This window comes from Sinohyriopsis cumingii, chromosome 6 (assembly GCF_028554795.1).
Source record: "Sinohyriopsis cumingii isolate HCF-2022 chromosome 6, ASM2855479v2, whole genome shotgun sequence".
NCBI classification, from domain to species: domain Eukaryota; kingdom Metazoa; phylum Mollusca; class Bivalvia; order Unionida; family Unionidae; genus Sinohyriopsis; species Sinohyriopsis cumingii.
The window spans coordinates 71,386,595-71,408,333 of record NC_142966.1 but is presented as its reverse complement, the minus strand read 5'-3'; the positions used below and the strand labels follow the sequence as shown (position 1 = coordinate 71,408,333).

At 33.9% G+C, this 21,739-nt stretch overlaps 1 protein-coding gene across 1 annotated transcript; it reads right to left on the bottom strand.

The window, feature by feature from the left end:
• Positions 1–4,046: 4,046 nt before the first annotated feature.
• On the bottom strand, positions 4,047–15,742 carry LOC149797177 (uncharacterized). Its single transcript, XM_089960360.1, has 4 exons — positions 15,509–15,742; positions 11,775–11,917; positions 6,572–6,628; positions 4,047–4,272 (listed from the first exon to the last, which is right to left on the bottom strand). The coding sequence occupies exons 1-4, from the start codon at positions 15,730–15,732 to the stop codon at positions 4,052–4,054; spliced, it is 645 nt and encodes a 214-aa protein (XP_089816486.1). The 5' UTR covers positions 15,733–15,742; the 3' UTR covers positions 4,047–4,051.
• Between the last annotated feature and the right edge of the window lie 5,997 nt (positions 15,743–21,739).

Genomic DNA, 21,739 nt, shown 5'->3' with positions numbered 1-21,739 from the left:
TACCTAATTGATTTAAAATTGCTTTATGCACTGCCATACCATCTTTGAAATAAAGCTGAAAGAAATTTAAATCTCCTAATATCTAAATCAAAATTGATGTGATTTTCATTACCCTTATTTTGTTCATGATAAATTTAAAAAGAAAACCTTTGCCTTTGATTTTGTAGTTGTTTTCAGCTTTGTAATATTTAGTCCGGATTAACTTCATATTTTGAATTTATCTCTTTTAATTCCTTCGTAATAACATATCTTGCACCGCCAGAACATTTTCTTCATTGCAGTTTTTCTTATTATGATTTTCGCATGTACCGTAATGTTCTTTGACTGTGATGCTTTAAATGTGCTTTCTTTTATGATCAAATTTTGTATAAAATTAAATGCACATGCAATTTATTTTAACTCCTTTATGCTATATTGTGTAATGTTCTACAAATTCGTTATGTTCCATAACTCATGTTTAGTGTTCTTTCAAATTTCCATGTATTGTACTTCCTCACCCTCCATGGTAATCGGGATGTTGAATCTCCCTTGCATATCATTTTGAGGCGACCTATGGAGACAGGAGCCGTTGTTGCTCAGTGGTTCATGCTAGATTCGCAACCGAAAGGGTGAGGGTAATATTACACTATCAACACTGGTCTTCACCATGTAACCTTGGGCAATTTATTTTACTAAACGCTCCTCTGCACAAAATAATCTACTTGTGTTAGTGTGCTACAATACTAAAAACCGAATCAATCCTCCTTTGATTTAAAGGTCATACAACTTTCATCTGTTCCACAAGAGTTGTAGCGATGTCTCATAACCTTTACATAGAATTACTTCATACTTTTCATCGTTCATTACTGAGGTCCTCAGAATCTATTAAAGGTTTGCATACTGAGATAACCCATATGTAAAACACTTACATCTTGTCCTCCAGCCTGAAAACGACTGGGTCACTTAAAATGACTTGCCTAATTTTAAATATGTCTGTGGTAAAGTTAGACAGGAAGCACTTTTCAAAGGTTCACAAAATCTTATATTTGGCAATATACAAACGATAGGTTTAGGAAATATGCAAATGTCAACAACAATGGTTATCCGTAACCAGGCAAAATTCCAGTACTGTTGTATATAGAACCATGAAAAACTCGAGTATAGTGGTATCCATAACCATGAGAAATTAAAGGAGAGTGAATCTGTAGTATAGATCATGTAATGTTTAATACATACTGTTTCAGGAATGGGTGCAACTTTTGGAGATTTTGATAATACATCCCTTAAATGGCAATTATTCACTTTATCATTGGATCCTCATACATCCATATTCCGTTGAAAGGTCATTATTTATACGCCCCGAGAAGTATATACGGCAAACTCAGAATGTTGAAGTACGTGGATAGTTTTGTGCAATAGATATCTACAGATGTAACGATCCAGAATGTCGCGCACTGGAATGCTTCAATTTAAGCTAGACATTTTCATAAACACATTCGTATTACCCTGCATTGTGACAATTAGACTCGACTCGCTCTTTTCTTTACTTAGTTAAGTACCTGGCCACCATTTTAAATTCAATAGCGATAAACAATTCTCGACTGGAAGTTTCTTGTTGAAAGTTAAGGTGTAGAGCATTCGATAATTAGGATTGAACATAATTTTGTTCAACAAAATTCATATTAAATTTTAATGCAATAATTTATATTTAAGTTGTGATAATGCGCAGACTTGAAATGCGTGACTTTGACTATAGAAACTCATTTTTTATTGTCACAACTCATAAAGACTTTATTTTGCATTAAATATGTTTATTAGGTTCAATAGCATACTACAAAACCGTGAATCAATTAAACAATTGTAATTAGTATACACAAATATCCATAATGAATTATTATAGATACTTGAGTTAAAAAGAATCAAACACACATAACTTAGTTTAACAACAGTTTCAAAAGAGATAAATTAAACAAATTTAAGATTACATAATCATAATCGCATATAATCAATATCTGTCATATTATAAAATGATTCTTTTAATCAAATACGTGTTTGCATATTGTTCACATATATGAAAGAAAATTCTACCCTATAATAACAAGCAACAATATTTATATCTGATACACGACTCGGAGAAAAGTTTTAATAATGTTACACAATCCATCGCGAGATCAAAGCGAGAAGATACAATCAGATTTTCACTATGCCAATATATCCCCTAAAAAGTAACTGAAATCAAATTATTCAACTCATGTTGTGATTATCGTATGGTCTTGGTGTTTTAAAATATTCTAAATTTCTATTCTGAAATTTCAACATTACTGTTTTAGATTTTAAATAGCATCACATTTGTACGAGAGAGGACTTAAACTAAATGGTCAACATCCATCAGGACAGGGGTCAAAAGGCGAGTGTATTTCTCTTTTTTTCTGTAAAAATGAGTCATATATTAATTTCGTGAAATAATAATTTCAAGGAATATAAAGTCACGATATATAAAAAGGAATGATGTTTAGTGTTTGATATACGTTGTCAAAATGAAAGAGATCAAGGAACAAATCCACATCGTCTACTCAATTTGATCATTTACTTTATGATAAATTATGTAAAATTGTTACGGAACAAATAAACATCGTGTACCCAATTTCATCGCTACTTTTATCATAAACTATACAAAATTAGCATTTGTTTTTGGCATATACGTGCCCAAAAGCAGAATACCAGATTAAGCTTTCTACAATACTCGTAAAATTCTGCCCACAAAGAAAAACGCGTTACAGCTTTCATTAATTATCAATTGTATATAAACTCATTATTGACTCTATAATGCACTGAATTTATAGGATACTCATCAAACATTCACGTATAGATTAATATTCACACAGCTTAGATAATCACCAACAATAACCAAGTCCCTTTCTTTACCTATAATAAACAAATCATACAGATTAAAACATTTGATGGACAAAAACCATAATTTAGCAAAAGGAAAATAAGGCACGTGCCAGGAATCTGCAGAGTTTAATTATTTTGAATTGGCAAGTTTGGGTAGCAATATTCAAGTTATGTAACGGCATTTCAACTCTCAGTGTGTTTACATGATTTTAGTGACAACTAGAGTAATGAGCTTAATCTAGCTTCATTCGTATCTGTAAACTTTACATTATAACATGAGAGTGTTCATGTACAAAACAATTAAACATCCCAGGACAGATCTGCCATGCTATGGTTTTTGTTCATTAAATAATCTTCAGATATCTTCAAAGAGATCGAGCGAATCGATCGACTGTTTGAAGTCTGACAGCGATTCTTGACTGATTAATCGAAAGATGAATCGGACTTTACTTCGTTCTAATCAGATTCTTACATCTAGGGCTCGGAAGTCACATAGCATTAGGATAAGAATTGCATCAGACTGCATGTAAGCTGAGATGTGTTGGTGCATAACTGCTAAACTGACGGGACTTTTCTATTTTGTTCTTCGTTTCCAGCTGTCTAATCAAATTCATTAGCTTCTTTCTTTCTTCCCTTTCTTGTTAGATCCGTTTGTATGACTCAGTATGAGTCCAATATGATATATTATTCCCAAACAGTCTTTAAGTGTGAGCATGGAGGTGGACGCGTTGTCGTTATGGAATGCTATCAGTCACGGATTGTTTTCCTTGCTTTGTCCACATGTTCAATTTTACAATTATGATATTGCATTTCTTAAGTAAGAGAAGCGAGAAAAAAACATGAAAAGAGTATCAAAGAAAATTTGGCGACAGTAGTTGTCCTTCCATCATTAAAGCTTTTCTATCCTTGACGTTTTGTTATTTCCTTCTTTCAAGTCACACGTCCATTTGCAATAGAAATGCCTCAAGGAATATTTTCAATGCAATTGAGTTGAATGTTTAGGTTCAATACAAAATACCAGTCAGTTCAGATTGTGTCATGAGAGAAGAAATAAGCATTTAAAGAGTTAATTAGCAGACAAAAAACCTTTGATTAGTACTTAAGGAACGACTAATTTTTTTATATCTATTTGAGAGAATAATGTACAGCCTTTCTTTCACAAATATTTGTTAAAAGGTCATGCCATGTTTTGCCTAAAAGTACTCTTTCCTGTCCGATCTGACTGTCTGGGAGTTTCCGGCGGAAAACCATATATGCTTGAAAAGTCAGACACTTTGTTCTGTTCCGAGAAGTAGCGATAGAGTAGAGTGGCTAACGTCACAAGTATGGCTAAACTGCCAAGTCCGGTGCCGAGTCCCACAGCCAGAGCATTTGAGGGATCGTCCTTCTTTTTTTGCTCTGAAACGAAAGAATTCAATTCTTGAAATAGAAAATATACAATGCGACCATGTTCATGGGGGAATAATCATGGATATTTAAATTGTGTCTGTTGTGACAGTCATGAATTTAAATTTCGAGCTTAATAACAGTCCTAAATATTTAGAAGGTGTTGCTGGGGATGTGTGCTCGTCAACATTGATGCAATCGGGGTACATGGAGATTACATGCACAATCAGGTACGTTTGGACAATCATGAACCCTCTCGTGTACCAGTTATCTGGTATCCATCCAAGAATATCTGAATTCAGGGTGAATGTACCAGCCAGTCAACTATCAGTGACTAAAACGAATCTTTATAGATGCAAGTGTATACTTTGCACTTCTTGATTCATAAGTTCGAAACGTGTTGGCGCAACAGAGTAGATTATGGCTTAAACGTCTATTGGCGGCAATTCTCCACGAGCATTCAAGTGTCCTTCTGGAAGCATATCTATATGGTGTGCTTAACCTTTGTTCATGATTGTAGATTTATTTTTAAATAGTGGCAATTTATAAACATCATGTTTTCATAACTAACATTTGTCCATGACGGTAAGTTATAAATAACATGTTGACGTAAATTGTCAGTTCAGAGCATTATAGAAACTGACATCTTTACGTAGCAAGAGCTCAAAGTTACTATTGTTTACAGTTAGAGTAGGTCGTTCCGTCGGAAATCTTATTTATACAGGTATGTGCTTGATAATCAAATAATTCATTCCTGTTATTACGACCAGTCTGTGGAGTCCGTTTGCTATCGGAGATTACAGTTGTGTTGAGCTGTAATTCGAGAGGAATTATTCATTTCACTCGTTCATTGGAATTACTCAGTGCTCACTATCTTTTCATTAACACATTATTTGGAATTATTTTGAATGCATTCAAAGGTATTCTGGATTGCATCGTTTGATACATCAAGACATTCAAATCTATTGGAATTCATTCTGAAAATTCTATTCTTTTGAATTTGTCATAAGACACTTAGTATTATCGGGATTGAAGTTACAATATTTTGTTTTTTAATTATTCACTTTATATTGTAGAGAATATATTGTTTGTTGATTTTACTTAACTTGCTGGGTTCGGTCCTTTCTGTTATGTCTAAGACCTGGAGTCGTAACACCGTCAACGTAGAAATGATCATACGTAATCCTTTGCGAATTGAAACTATATATTAGAAGCATGTAGCAGAGTATGTTTTCCCTTATTTCCTACCCACCATCTTTCGTTATTTTTGCTAAGTATTTCGCATTCATAGTATTGAGAATTAGGTTAGATAATGACACATTTAATAATAATACGTTTGTTATATCAAACTAGCATATTGAATCCTTTTTCAGCAATAATCGCCCTTAAAGTTGTTGTTTTTGCTGCTTTTGTTTATTTGTACCTGTGCATGTGAGTGGTTGAATCGCATGGAGGAAACCCTTGCAATGTATTGTATTGGACTGAGAACCACACCAGTCAGATAAGATTTATTTTAGGTTAATGTAAAATGCTTTCTTTATCACATCTGAAAAATGTATTATGAAAGAACTAATTTTAAAATTAAAATCAGAACGTTAACGTCCGTCGAATGCTCATTAGGGATGACTTTAAAAGTGACAATCAAGCATTTGAAAGGTTGATCATGATCTCCATCACCGTGGATTGCTGTTTGGTTTTATGCTGGGATTCTGCCAGAAACCAGAACTCGATGATGCAACCGTAACTCTGCATAATGCAGTTACGCAGTGAATAGATTTAAATAATTTCATTGGACTAGTAAATATATACTTGACAGTATATTAGATGAACACTTGTGTTTTCCGCCTGATCTAACAGTGTACTAGTAGACAGCGACACAAGTCCACATTCGTCTGCTATATACCTATTAGGCATTTACCTTAGTAGATGTGAATAATGAAATAAAATTAAATTCTTGAATTCAAAACAAAATGCTGTAAACATGACACCTTGTAAAACACTGACCAGTTTTGTAATTGAAATAACGATGACCATTTTTTGAGGTAAATATGTTTCGAAATTGTAGTTCATTGTTATGATTAGAGTAAATAAGAAATTTCTTTTGCCCAGCGGAAATGCCACAAATAATGTGATTCGTTATTATGAAAGCATATATATATATATATATATATATATATATATATATATATATATATATATATATATATATATATATATATATATATATATAATCTGTATTATATATGCAGTTGTCCAGTGCTACTGAGACTATCTTGGCTTGGAGAAACACAAGGGACTGTAATCAAATTACCTTGTATCGACGATGAATATTCGGGGACACAGTCTAGAGGTTGCAGCCTACCAGATTCTGTCAACGTAAAAAAAAGTTGTTATATAATCAGATGATTGAATACTAGTTCATTGACTTTGAGAATTTGTATATTTCTTTTCTTCTTTTTATCTATTTTTGACTGCTCCGGTAGCCTAAGTGGTTAGAGTGTCCGCCTCAAATGCGGGAGGTCGCGGGTTCGAACCCCAGCCGAGGCATAAGGAAGTATTAAAAATGGTGCTAGAAGTTGCTACGCTTGACGCTCGGCATTAAATGGTAGTGTTAGGACTGGTAAGGCCTGGTGTCAGGAGAATGTGACTGGGTGGGACATGATGCTACATGTCTGCGGCATGATGTCTCAGTGCTCGACATCATAAAACTGCGACAATGCAGACATCGGAGCAATGTAACCAAAATTGTTAAAGCTATATTAATATTTTCCAATAATCACAAACACACACACACTCTTTTAACTTCAATACGATTAATAGTTTCCAAAGGCTTAGGCCTTTACTTTGTGAATTTAGTCTTAACATACTAAAAAATGATCAGTTCAGTCAGAGACACAAAGGCCCCGAGTGGCCGAGTGGTCTAGAGCGCACTCCGTTACGGATCACTGTCATCTCATCTCTGTCAGTGTTCGTTCGAAACTCGGATTCATGAAATGTGGGTATGTGAGAAAGCTTGCCAGTAGCTTCTCGTGGGTCGTTGGTTCTTTTCGGGGTTTTCCCACCATTAATACTGGCCGCCATGTATAGATTATCGTGCGCTGAAAAATGGCGTTAAACCCAACAACAACAAAAAGAGAAGCAAATTTTAACATTTATCATTACATTTTCTTTTCTCACAGACTATTTATACATGCAACTATATTGTCCTCTTTCTGTTCTCCTCAGTGTTATCACCTGTTTGAGCCACTTAATAGCTGTGAGCTCATGTTACAATTTTTTTTCTTATACTTATATGTTATCTGTATGTGTTATCAGTCGTTTGTATTTCATGGGTTACTCGTTTTTGTTTCTTGCTGTCGGTAAGGGCTTTAGTGTCATTTATACTTTGGTCTACATACTAGATGCCTGTCCTGCTATTTTAAATTACTAAATATGTCATATGACTAGATTTCCGCATGAGATTAAGTCATATACAGCAGTTGAATTGGCAAATCTAACATGAATAGATATAACATGTTTAAACTGCCTCACACGACTGTACTTTAAGAGAAGATGTGCATGTTCTGAGACAGCTTCATATCATTATCAGTGAGAACGTTTTAAACTGGTATTTCCAATTTTGTTATTTGGCTTTCATTTTACTCTTCTAAATAAAAACCTATTATATCCCAAACATTTTATTTTAGTTCCATAGATTATAAATTCCAGCAGGGCAGACTTGTTAAGAAATTTAATAGACAATTTCAGGATCTTCATTTAGGTTGTCATTATTTTAATAGATTTCTACGGAGCCTCATTAGTTTAATCGGTTTTGGTAATCATTGCGTTACAGCTGTTCTCCATTATTCTAGTTGATGATAGTTTGTAAATGTTAGATTATATAATTAGCACACCTATTGTTATATGGAATACACTGGACAACAAATTTTTACAAAAGTCATGTTACTGAAATAAAATTAGTCAATTCTTATCAATTTTTATGTGCTGAACACGAATATGACAGTCAAATTGCAAAATTGGCTCTAGTTTTTTTGTAATCTGCAAGAAATTAATGTTTACATAACGAAATGCATTCCAATAGTAAAAGGTCAACTGTAATAGCCTACCTATAAAAAATCAAGTCATTGACTACATCTTAGATTTCTTCGCCTGTCTCTTGTACAGCTGTTCGGGAGCATCTCTGAGGAGTGTCCAGCAGTAGTCAGCCAGCATTGTAGTGGACCATTTTCCCTGGTATCTTTGTTCCATTGTTGCGATATCTTGATGAAAACGTTCGCCGTGTTCATCACTAACAATACCACAGTTGCTAGGAAAGAAATCCAAATGGGAATGAAGGAAGTGAATCTTTAGAGACATATTGCAGCCAAGTTTCTTATACTTCATCAACATGTCTTCTACTAGTTCCTTATAGTTTTCTGCCCTAACATTTCCGAGGAAGTTTGTAGAAACTAGGCGAAAAGCATTCCATGCTTGTTTCGCGTCACCTTCCAGCAAGTTGTTGAACCGGTCATCTTTGAAAAGCTCTCGAATCTGAGGACCCACAAAAACTCCCTCTTTAATCTTTGCTTCGCTGAGTCGAGGGAATTTTTCATGCAGGTATCGGAATGCTGGCAAAGTCCGGTCAATGGCTTTCACGAAGTTCTTCATCAAACCTAGTTTGATGTGAAGGGGTGGTAGCAAGATTTTCTGAGCCTCAACCAGAGCTGGGTGTTGGATATTCTTCTCTCCAATGGCTACATTCTGCCTGTGAGTCCATTCCTTCCTCATGTAGTGCATTTCCCTTGCTCGGCTATCCCACTCGCATAAGAAACACATGTATTTTGTATATCCTTGCTGCAGTCCCATTAAAAGGGCAACTACCTTCAAATCACCACAGAGGTGCCAGCTGTACTTGTTATACTCAATGGAATTCAGTAGCTGCCTTAAGTTATCGTATGTCTCTTTCATGTGGACAGCATACGCTACTGGAATAGATGGAAGAATGTTTCCATTGTGCAAAAGCACAGCCTTGAGACTCAGTTTCGAAGAGTCCACAAATAGTCTCCATTCTTGTGGGTCATGAGTGATTTTTAAAGCATTCATGAGGCCCTCAATATCGGAACAGAATATCAGATTACTTTCCTTTCTGAAGAAAGGCTCCAATTGCTGGTGGCGCTTTCGATATGCAGTAATTGTGACATCTTCTTCTAGAAGATTCCATTGTTGGAGTCTTGATCCTAGCAATTCTGCCTTGTTCTTTGATAAGTCCAAATCACGAATTAGGTCATTTAGTTCTTCCTGTGATATTATGTGTGAGGTTGATGATGCACCACAGTGAAAATCTGGATCACTGCATGCTGATGGACCAGGAGAAGAACAGGTCGACTCACCTTTGTCTTCGTCAGATGAATCAAGAGAATATTCTGCTGGAGGTTCTGGAATAGGAAGTCCCTCACCATGTGGAACTGGTCTCAATGCAGACGGAATGTTTGGGTAGACTATTCTCGACTTCTTTCGCTTCGTTATTCCGCCGGAAAGAGGAGGAACCAAGCAGAAGTAACAGTCATTTAGGTGGTTGCTTGGCTCCCTCCACACCATTGGGACTGCAAACGGCATTGATGACCTTTTGCAATTCAACCACTGTGAAAGCTGTGTTGTACATGTAGCACAGCATATATGCGGAGCCCAAGGCTTGTCTTGGTCACCAACCTTGCATCCGAAGTAAAGATGATATGCCTTCTTCACTTGAGAATTGATACTTTTCTTCTGGTTGGCAAATGTCACTTCCCCACAAATATAGCAAAAATTGTCCGCGGTATTAACACACTTTCGAGGCATTACTGTTCTTTATTGTACGTAAATGGATAAAATAATAAGTTTTATGTAACAGTAGCTTGAACTGTCTCGCACAACGTCTAAAATATTTTAAATGCTGCACCTATCTGATTGGGCTTTATATAGTACACTGCTTACGTCAGCTTCAGCAGCCGCCTGGCATTAGTATAATAGGCCTACACATGTATAGTACACTGCTGACGTCAACTTACTTCAGCAGCCGCATGGCATTAGTATTGCATTGCATCAGAAAATGATGCAATCAACTGTGGATGATGTGAGCATGATGGTATTATGCAATGTTACATCATTATTCCGGATGTTGCTGCAGTCCTACTGGAGAAATTTACACAGTGAAACATAGAAAATGAGGTATATGATTATCTTCAAAACGAGAGCCAATACAAATTTTTCACGGTTATATTCGTGTTCGGCACACCAAAATACTACAGATTAGGGCCTTTTCAAGTCAGTAATGATTTCACTGTTGACCAGTGATATAAAAGAAGCCAGTCTGTTGTTGCAAATTCGGGCCAAAAAATCCAACTTGAATCTCAGATCTCAACTGTGTAATTATTTTGTTGTTATTTTTAGGGGAATAAAATGTTTGCAAGATGTGTACAGTATATGATTATACACATAAAGCAAACAATATCAGTTAGTAGTCGACATTATATTCTTTCTCTGCACAATGCATAGTCAATAGGAGTTGAGGCTTCAGAACAGCAATTAAGCAGATAATGTCGTATTTCACGTTTGTCCCGTAGTGGTTATATGTAGAAGTTGCAAGTGCCAGAATTCCTGTTCTAATCGGGCGTGGTATCTGTATCGGAGCTATTTTATATATCGGATAGTACTTTTAGAATCCTAACGGAATATTTAAATAGCTAGAAATTTGAAATATAACTGAATTGGGTTCTATTTATAAGTATATTTTGGAACAATCAACTACGTTCGATTTTCTGACATACATCCTAGTTGTCAAATTATGTTTTAGAATCACTAAAGCAAGTGGTATTGTTAACTATCTCATTTGTATTCTCATTAAGATTATAAAGTATGAAGACATAGAGAATATAATTTTTCTTTGGGAATGGGAAATCTCTGTCAGAGATGAACTTACAATGGAAGTTATTGATCATGGTTTGGAAGAAAATTAACTTCCAAACAGTAATACAATATCTGTCAAAATCTTAAAGTAAAGCTATGCACATCAATTGTCTTTCGCATCCAACAGAATTTGCGTAATATATCATCCAAAATAGAATAGCAAGAACTGAGGGTTTCACTCTGTTGTCATACGTAACTTTAGAGAAATTGTGTCTGACAGTTATACAAGAAATCCAAGCAAGCAAAATGTACAACTGCCCGCACTTTTATTGATTGTTCACCGTCACCTTATACAACCATTTAATAACTCACCACTCCAGATGGTCTCTAAGTCATCGAATTCCACTCAACGGTGTGTTTTTACCCAACGCATCGTTTTAAATTCTGTAATGAGTATATCCACCAAAACCACTATAGTTGATCATACTAATAGGAAATTGTTATATTAAAGAGTGTAATAAACTTGGGCGATATTATTCAAGCAATCTCAAAATTACTCATGTACGCATGCAATACCATTATAGTAGAGTTCCTGAAAGGTCTTTGAACAAAGCTTTGTGAGAAATGGAAACTCGCATAGTTATACAAACCTTTGGTCGTACTATCCGTGTCTTTCGCTTGTCCACATGCGATCCAATGGTACTTATTTCCAATAATTGAAGACACGAGAGTATAGTTCCAGCTCCCGTGCCAAAAGTTGTTCAATCTGCTTTTCACGTACTCCTTTCCAGAACTGGAAGGCAACAAATGTAAACAATTAGAAAATTATATATATATATATATATATATATATATATATATATATATATATATATATATATATATATATATATGCCATTTTCTTCAATATTCAAAGACTTCAACTGTACTAAAATAATGCCAAGACATTCGTGTGGCATACAAGACTATACAAATTGATTTTGAGAACTTCTGAAAATTTGATAAACAAGTTTATTTTTCACTCTTCTAAGGGTTGTTATGCTTTGCAAGTTGTACTGAAGCAGCGTGAGTATTGCTGTCATATTACACTTACAAAATCCTAACAATATATATAAATTTCACAAGCACATTTTACTTCAGAGATAATAATCAATATTTTGTTCAAACTTCCAAAAAGGCCAGGGTTTCTTGAAAACGATATGAAAAATTATTCAAATTTGCGCGAAAGGAGTTTAAAACAACCTCACACCTATAGTGATACTGACTGAAGGTATGGGGGATGATCACATCAATTCATTAAAACATGCAAATATTTGCAGACACTCTCTTTCGTAAATATTAGTGTATATTTCATAGACTTACCAGTACTTATCTCGGCTAATGAGTTACCATCAGTTGAAGGATTCTTTAGGTGATATAAGCATAATATTTCCGAATCAAATCCTATGCTTGACGATTTGTAAATCCACGTGGAAAACCTCAATCCTATATCATGCAAACGTTTTTAATTTCGGGCTAGATATGGCTGTTACAAAATACCGGTAAATGTTTAAACAGTTTTAAAGTGTGTTCCGGAAAGAATTGTATGCAGGGAAGTGCACATTTTAATGAACAGTTGATATCACACCCAAATATCATCATTCAGTTCCACACTGACTGGGCGTTTCATTTTTCGGACTAGCGAGAGAGCTGCTCAAAAGGACCAATTACCATATCTGTACAAATATTCATGCGAATAGCATTGAATTATCTTTCAAATTATTTTATGAGGGGAAACAATTATGTCAAACTGCAAATGTATGAACTGTAATACAAATGTGAAATATTTGACAGGTGCGAGAGCACAAATACACTAAATAAAACATTCTATCAATTTAGATTCTCTTATTTACAGGCTACTGGGCGTCCAACAGATCCTTCGTGTACCTAATCGAAAAACTACATATCCTTTCAACCTGTCACCAATCAAATTTAGCATTCATTGTTGTAGTATAAGCATAAGTCATGTTACCGTAAAGTTGACACTGCATGTAATTTTATATATATATGGCTGTTACTTAATATTATGCTTATATCACCAAAAGAACCCTTCAACTGATGGTAACTCATTAGCAGAGATAAATACTGGTAAGTCTATAAAATATACACTCATATGTGCAACAGAGTGTGTCTGCAAATATTTGCATGTTTTAATGAATAGTTGAGATCATCCCCAAACCTTCTGTCAGTATCATTACAGGTGTGAGGTTGATTTTAAAATCCTCCATTTGCACTACCATTTTATTTACTTATATATAGCAGTACGGATTAATATCACAATAATCCTAACCTAAAATAATTTTACATAACTTCTCAGCTATATTCAACAAAAACCTTTCACATAAACGAAACCATCTCATACTCAGTATGAGTGTATAAGTATCAGATGATTTCGTTTATGTGAAAGGTTTTTGTTGAATATAGCTGAGAAGCTATGTAAAATAATTTCATTTTAGGATTATTGTGATATTAGTCCATACTGATATATATATATATATATATATATATATATATATATATATATATATATATATAAGTAAATACAAATGGTAGTGCAGATGGAAGACAAAACTGCTTCGACATTTCCATTGGCGAAAACCATATGTATTACATGCGTGGCCATGTATACGGGTACTTAATTTACGAACTTGTATAGGCAGTAAGCTTGACTGAGCCATATATTTTAACTTGTAATCCTGACAGCCTTAGGAAATACAGATACTGCATTAGAAACACAGCTGATCATTTCTTACCGTTTTTCACATTTTAATAGTTCGCGTCTTAAAGAAAGGATAAATATTAATGAAATAAAATAGAACTTATACAATTCAGTCCATATCAATCAAAATTCAGTGGTGATTTACAAATATGTTTCGTGAAAATAGGTAAAGAAAATTAGCATGCAAATCTCTCTCTCTCTCTCTCTCTCTCTCTCTCTCTCTCTCTCTCTCTCTCAGATATTAAGCAATGGATGATTGGTAACACAATATATCTTGCTTCACTTTATAATAAATATATTAAAATATAAGGTACTCGTTATCCTTTATTCTGACAATAATGTTATGTTTGCCGACAGCGAAAAACCCCTAGATCAAATCCTTTGAATGAATCATGTATATACTGCAGAGAATGCAGATATTAAAAAACTTAATGCTGAAAACTAATAATGTTACGTATGAGGGTAACCTAGTTTTACACACCGCTTGGAAATATCTAATTAGTTTTTATACTTATTTGTGGATTTTTTACACAATGAAAGATTTTATTCGCCAGAAAAATAAAAAGAATCATTCAACGATCTAGAAATGCAGTGTTTGTCTAAATCAATAAAGATATTTCTCCAAATAATCATATTTAGAATGGAAAGTTTTAATAATGCTATTTAGCAGACGTACGATAACTAAGACGATGGTCGTGCGAGAATGGGAAATGACATTTCACGCGCATATCTGAAACACACAAACTTGCCTCAAGTCTGTATGAATTATTGTTATGAGGTGGCATTGTAGTGTAAAATAGCAGCTTTAATAATTACAAATGACTGAGTTGATTATGGTTAGCTGGAATGTAATTATCTAAGAAACAACTTTTAGTTAAATTCACAGTATCTTAAAACAAAAAGTGTTAAGTTTTAGTTATCAGAGTTATGGTGAAAATAATGTAGTACTAAAGTTAAATCATATCATTCCCAATTAAGTCAACATGGAGACAGAAAGTTAGCTAGCCGTTTGAAAAACGGGCAATCGATCACATGTAATATTTTAAAATGTAATATATCGGACCTTCACAGCGTGAATAGATTTAAGTCAACTGCCAGCATCTCCAACTTTAATTGCGCAAAAAATCCATGTTCAATGTCCAGCTGCTATTCAGTTAAAATACCTTTTTAAATAGAATATAAACTCGGAAATGTGTGGGCTTGAGGTTCTTTCAAACTGATCAAACAAGCAAAACCAAGTAGAACATAATAATAATAATAATAATAATAATAATAATTATAATTATAATAACAATAACAATAACAATAAAGTTCAGAAGGAGAAGGAGGAGTACGACGACGAAGCTGATGAGAGAGACGAAAACAATCATGATGATGTCGACAATGACAACAATTTTAATAGTGGGGATTAGAGATAATGACTGTGAGAAGGAGATTGAACAGGATGACTACAATTACGATGCAAATGACGACTCTAACTGGTCGAGTCATGTGATTTATAATAAAAATACTCAACACACAGTGTGTTAGATCACAATCATTCATTTCCAAGGTATATATATATATGAATGTCATGATTTTAGAGTTTATTTTGAAAGAACGAGTGAATTCCATTTTTATTCTTACCTTAAAGAAGTAGTCAGATTCACTTTCAACACTGCCACATTCGTTACGTTTCTCACGGAAGTATTAGCACAATTAATGTCCCAAAATCCAGGCTCAGTTTGGTATGCAACGTTATTTATACTGACATGGGCTGTAGAATTGATAAATATTGCTTGTAGGAAATTTTGAACATGTGACTCGGCCGTTGCCTTGTCGTACCAAATTGAATTATTTTGGCATATCATGTTGACGTCATTTTCTCCATCAAGTTTAAAAATCAGGTCTAACTGGAAGTTGTTAAGTTCTTGAATGGCACTAATACCTGAAGAATAAAATATTATTGTTGTTGATGTAATTGTTATTATTATTTGTTTTTCTTCTTCTTCTTCTCCTTCATCCTCTTTTTTTTCGTAGTATTAGTAGTAGTAGTAGTAGTAGTAGTAGCAGTAGTAGTAGTAGTAGCAATAGTAGATGCAGTGGTAAACAGTAGTAGTAGGAGGAGGAGAAGAAGAATAGTAAGTGATACAAAGTCATGCAAGTGTATGCTCTGCACTTCCTGATTCATATGTTCGAAACATAAAGTCGCAATAAAGAAGATTTTATCTTAAGCTTCTATTGGCTGCAATTTTCCACGAGCATTCAAGTGTCCTTTTGGATGCACATCTATAATGTGTGCTTAACCTTTTAAATAATGGCACTTTATAAAAAACATGTTTTCATGACTAACATTTGTCCATGATGGTAAGTTATAAATAAAATGTTGACGAAAATTGTCAGTTCAGAACATTCTAGAAACAGACATCTTTACGTTGCAAGAGCTCAAGGTTACTCTTGTTTACTGTTAGAGTAGGATTTTTCCGTCGGAAATCTTATATACATAGGTCTGTATTTGATAATCAAAATATTCATTCCTGTTTTCGCGACCAGTCTGTGGAATCCATTTGTTATCGGAAATCACAGTCGTGCTCATATATAATTCGAGAAGAATTATTCATTTCCCTCGTTCATTAGAATTACTCAGTGCTCACTAGCTTTATATTAACATATTATTTGGAATCATTTTGAACGCATTAAATTGTCTTCTGGATATCATTCGTTGTGGTACGACAGAACATTCAGATATATTGGGGTTAATTCGGAACATTTATTATTTTAAACTTGTGATAAGACACTTAGCATTATTGGGATTTAAGTTACAATATTTTGTTTTTTAATTTTTCACTTGGTATTGTAGAGAATATATTGTTTGTTGATTTTACTAAACTCGCTGTTTTTTTCTGTTATATCTAAGATCTAGAGTGGTAACGCCTTCAATGTTGAAATGATGATACGTAACCCTTTGCGGTTTGAAACAATCTGTATATTAGCAACAGGTAACAGAGTTTGTTTTCCCTTATTTCCTACACACTAGCTTTCGTTATTTTTGCTAAGTATTTCGCATTCATAGTATTGAGAATTAGATGAGCTAATGACACATTTAATAATAATGTTTGTTATATCATACTAGCATATTGAATCCTTTGTCAACAATACTCGTCTTTAAAGTTATTTTTTATGTTGCTTATGTTTATTTATTTGTACCTGTGCATGTTTGTGGTTGAATCGCAAACAGAAAACGCAATGCACTGTATTGGACTGAAAACCACATTAGTCAGGTAAGGTTTCTTATAGGTTAATGTATACTGGTTTCGTTATCACATATGAAAAATTTACAAGTAAAATAACTCATTTTAAACCTAGAATCTGACGATAAACGTCGAATGCTCATTATTGATGTCTTTAAAAGTGACAATCGAAAAGTTGCAGTTTGCTTTTATGCTGGGCTTCTGCCAGAAGCCGGAATTCGATGATGCAACCATAACTCAGCATAATGCAGTTACGCAGTGAATATATTTAAATAATTTCATTGGACTAGTAAATATATCCTTGACAGTATATTAGATGAACACTTGTGTTGTCCGCCTTATCTAACACTGTACTAGTAGACAGCCACACAAGTCCACTCTCGTCTGCTATGTACCTATCAGGCATTTACATTAGCAGATGTGAATAATAAAACAAAACAAAATTATTTAATTAAAAAAAAATGTTGTAAACATCACACCTTGTAAAAGACTAATAAGTCTTGTATTTGAAATAACGATGACCATTTTTTGAGGTGAATATGTTTCGAAATTGTAGTTCATTGTTATGATTAGAGTAAATAAGAAATTTGTCTTGCCCAGCGGAAATGCCTGAAATTATGCAATTCGTTATTATAACAGCATATATATATATATATATATATATATATATATATATATATATATATATATATATATATATATATATATATATATATATATATATATTCAGTTGTCCAGGGGTACTGAGACTATCTTGGCCTGGAGAAACACAAGGGATTGTAATCAAATTACCTTGTGTCGACGATGCATATTTGAGTCCACAGTCTAGAGGTTGTAGCCTACCAGGTTCTGTCAACGAGAAAAAAGTTGGTATATAATCGGATGATTGAATACATTAACTTTGAGAATTTGTATATCTTTTTATCTTCTTTTAATTTATTCTTGACTGCTCCGGTAGCCTAAGTGGTTAGAGTGTCCGCCTCAAATGCGGGAATTCGCGGGTTCGAACGCCAGTCGAGGCATAAGGAAGACTATTAAAAATGGTTTTAGAAGTTGCTACGCTTGACGCTCGGCATTAAATGGCAATGTTAGGACTGGTAAGGCCTGGTGTCAGGATAATGTGACTGGGTGGGACATGATGCTACATGTCTGCGGCATGATGTCTCAGTGCTCGACATCATAAAACTGCCATAATGCAGACATTGGAGCAATGTAACTAAAATTGTTAAAGCTATATTAAAATTCCCAAGAAATCACAAACACACACACACACTCTTTTAGCTTCAATACGCTTAATAGAAAATAAATGGACAAGAAGTAGTTTTCAAAGGCTTTGACCTTTACTTTGTGAATTTAGTCTTAACATACTTAAAAATGATCAGTTCAGTCAGAGACGCAAAGGCCCCGAGTGGCCGAGTGGTCTAAAGCGCTCTCCGTCACGGATCACTGCCATCTCACTTATGTCTACGTTGGTTCGAGTCTCGGATTCAGCTAATGTGGGTATGTGAGAAAGCTTGCCAGTAGCTTCTCGTGGGTCGATGGTTCTTTTCGGGGTTTTCCCGTGTTCATCCTCCACCATTAATACTGGCCGCCATTTATAGTCTATCGTGCGCTGAAAAATGGCGTTAAACCCTACAACAACAACAGAGATGCAAATTTGAACATTTATCTTTACAATTTCGTATCTCACAGAATATTTATACATGCAACTATATTGTCCTTTTTCTCTTCTCCTCAGTATTATCACCTGCATGAGCCACTCAATAGCTGTGCTCATGTTACAAATTTTTCTTATTCTTATATGTTCTCTGTATTTGTTATTAGATATATATATATATATATATATATATATATATATATATATATATATATATATATATATATATATATATATATATACATATATATATATATTATATCGTTTCTATTTCATGGGTTATTCGTTTTTGTTTCTTGCTGTCGGTAAGTGTTTGAGTGTCATTTATACTTTGGTCTACATACTAGATGCCTGTCCTGCTATTTTAAATTACTAAATATGTCATATGACTAGATTTCCGTATGAGATTAATGTATATACAGCAGTTGAATTGGCAAATCTAACATAAATAAATATAGCATGTTTAATCCGCCTCACTCGTCTGTACTTTAAGAAACGATGTGCATGTTCTGAGACAGCTTCACTATCAGTGACAAAGTTTTAATTCTTATTTCCAATTTTGTTATTAGGATTTATCTTTGCTCTTCTAAATGAAAACCTGTTATATCCCAAAAATTTTATTTTACTTCCACAGATTATAAATTCCAGCAGGGTAGACTTGTTAGGAAATTTAATAATCAGTTTCAGGATCTTCATTTGGGTTGTCATTATTTTAATAGCTTTCTACGGAACCTCATCAGTTTAATCGTTTTTGGTAATCATTGCGTTACAGTTGTTCGTCATTATTCTAGTTGCTGATAGTCTATAAATTTTAGATGATATAATTAGTACAGCTATTGTTATACGAAATATAAAGGAAGCACATCTATTGTTGCAAATTCTGGCGAAAAATCCAACTTGAATCTCACATCTCAATCACAAAGAAGTAAACACACACCACACAAATACACCAAAATATCTCAAATATTGCTTAATTACTTTGTTGTTATTGTTCCGGGAATGAAATGTTTGCGAGATATGTACATTATACGATTATGCACATAAAGCAAACCAATATCAGTTAGTAATCGCCATTATGTTCTTTCTCTGCACAAACCATAGTCAATAGGAGTTGAGGCTTCAGAACAGCAATTAAGCAGATAATGTCGTATTTCACGTTTGTCCCGTAGTGGTTATATGTAGAAGTTGCAAGTGCCAGAATTCCTGTTCTAATCGGGCGTGGTATCTGTATCGGAGCTATTTTATATATCGGATAGTACTTTTAGAATCCTAACGGAATATTTAAATAGCTAGAAATTTGAAATATAACTGAATTGGGTTCTATTTATAAGTATATTTTGGAACAATCAACTACGTTCGATTTTCTGACATACATCCTAGTTGTCAAATTATGTTTTAGAATCACTAAAGCAAGTGGTATTGTTAACTATCTCATTTGTATTCTCATTAAGATTATAAAGTATGAAGACATAGAGAATATAATTTTTCTTTGGGAATGGGAAATCTCTGTCAGAGATGAACTTACAATGGAAGTTATTGATCATGGTTTGGAAGAAAATTAACTTCCAAACAGTAATACAATATCTGTCAAAATCTTAAAGTAAAGCTATGCACATCAATTGTCTTTCGCATCCAACAGAATTTGCGTAATATATCATCCAAAATAGAATAGCAAGAACTGAGGGTTTCACTCTGTTGTCATACGTAACTTTAGAGAAATTGTGTCTGACAGTTATACAAGAAATCCAAGCAAGCAAAATGTACAACTGCCCGCACTTTTATTGATTGTTCACCGTCACCTTATACAACCATTTAATAACTCACCACTCCAGATGGTCTCTAAGTCATCGAATTCCACTCAACGGTGTGTTTTTACCCAACGCATCGTTTTAAATTCTGTAATGAGTATATCCACCAAAACCACTATAGTTGATCATACTAATAGGAAATTGTTATATTAAAGAGTGTAATAAACTTGGGCGATATTATTCAAGCAATCTCAAAATTACTCATGTACGCATGCAATACCATTATAGTAGAGTTCCTGAAAGGTCTTTGAACAAAGCTTTGTGAGAAATGGAAACTCGCATAGTTATACAAACCTTTGGTCGTACTATCCGTGTCTTTCGCTTGTCCACATGCGATCCAATGGTACTTATTTCCAATAATTGAAGACACGAGAGTATAGTTCCAGCTCCCGTGCCAAAAGTTGTTCAATCTGCTTTTCACGTACTCCTTTCCAGAACTGGAAGGCAACAAATGTAAACAATTAGAAAATTATATATATATATATATATATATATATATATATATATATATATATATATATATATATATATATATATATATATGCCATTTTCTTCAATATTCAAAGACTTCAACTGTACTAAAATAATGCCAAGACATTCGTGTGGCATACAAGACTATACAAATTGATTTTGAGAACTTCTGAAAATTTGATAAACAAGTTTATTTTTCACTCTTCTAAGGGTTGTTATGCTTTGCAAGTTGTACTGAAGCAGCGTGAGTATTGCTGTCATATTACACTTACAAAATCCTAACAATATATATAAATTTCACAAGCACATTTTACTTCAGAGATAATAATCAATATTTTGTTCAAACTTCCAAAAAGGCCAGGGTTTCTTGAAAACGATATGAAAAATTATTCAAATTTGCGCGAAAGGAGTTTAAAACAACCTCACACCTATAGTGATACTGACTGAAGGTATGGGGGATGATCACATCAATTCATTAAAACATGCAAATATTTGCAGACACTCTCTTTCGTAAATATTAGTGTATATTTCATAGACTTACCAGTACTTATCTCGGCTAATGAGTTACCATCAGTTGAAGGATTCTTTAGGTGATATAAGCATAATATTTCCGAATCAAATCCTATGCTTGACGATTTGTAAATCCACGTGGAAAACCTCAATCCTATATCATGCAAACGTTTTTAATTTC

Excerpts from the sequence above, each read along its gene's own strand:
- LOC149797177 (XM_089960360.1), bottom strand. The coding sequence starts at position 15,732 with ATGATATGCCAAAATAATTCAATTTGGTACGACAAGGCAACGGCCGAG. Across the intron at positions 11,918-15,508 it reads AATCTGACTACTTCTTTAAG|TTCTGGAAAGGAGTACGTGA; the intron begins GTAAGAATAAAA and ends GTTGCCTTCCAG. Across the intron at positions 6,629-11,774 it reads CACGGATAGTACGACCAAAG|AATCTGGTAGGCTGCAACCT; the intron begins GTTTGTATAACT and ends TTACGTTGACAG.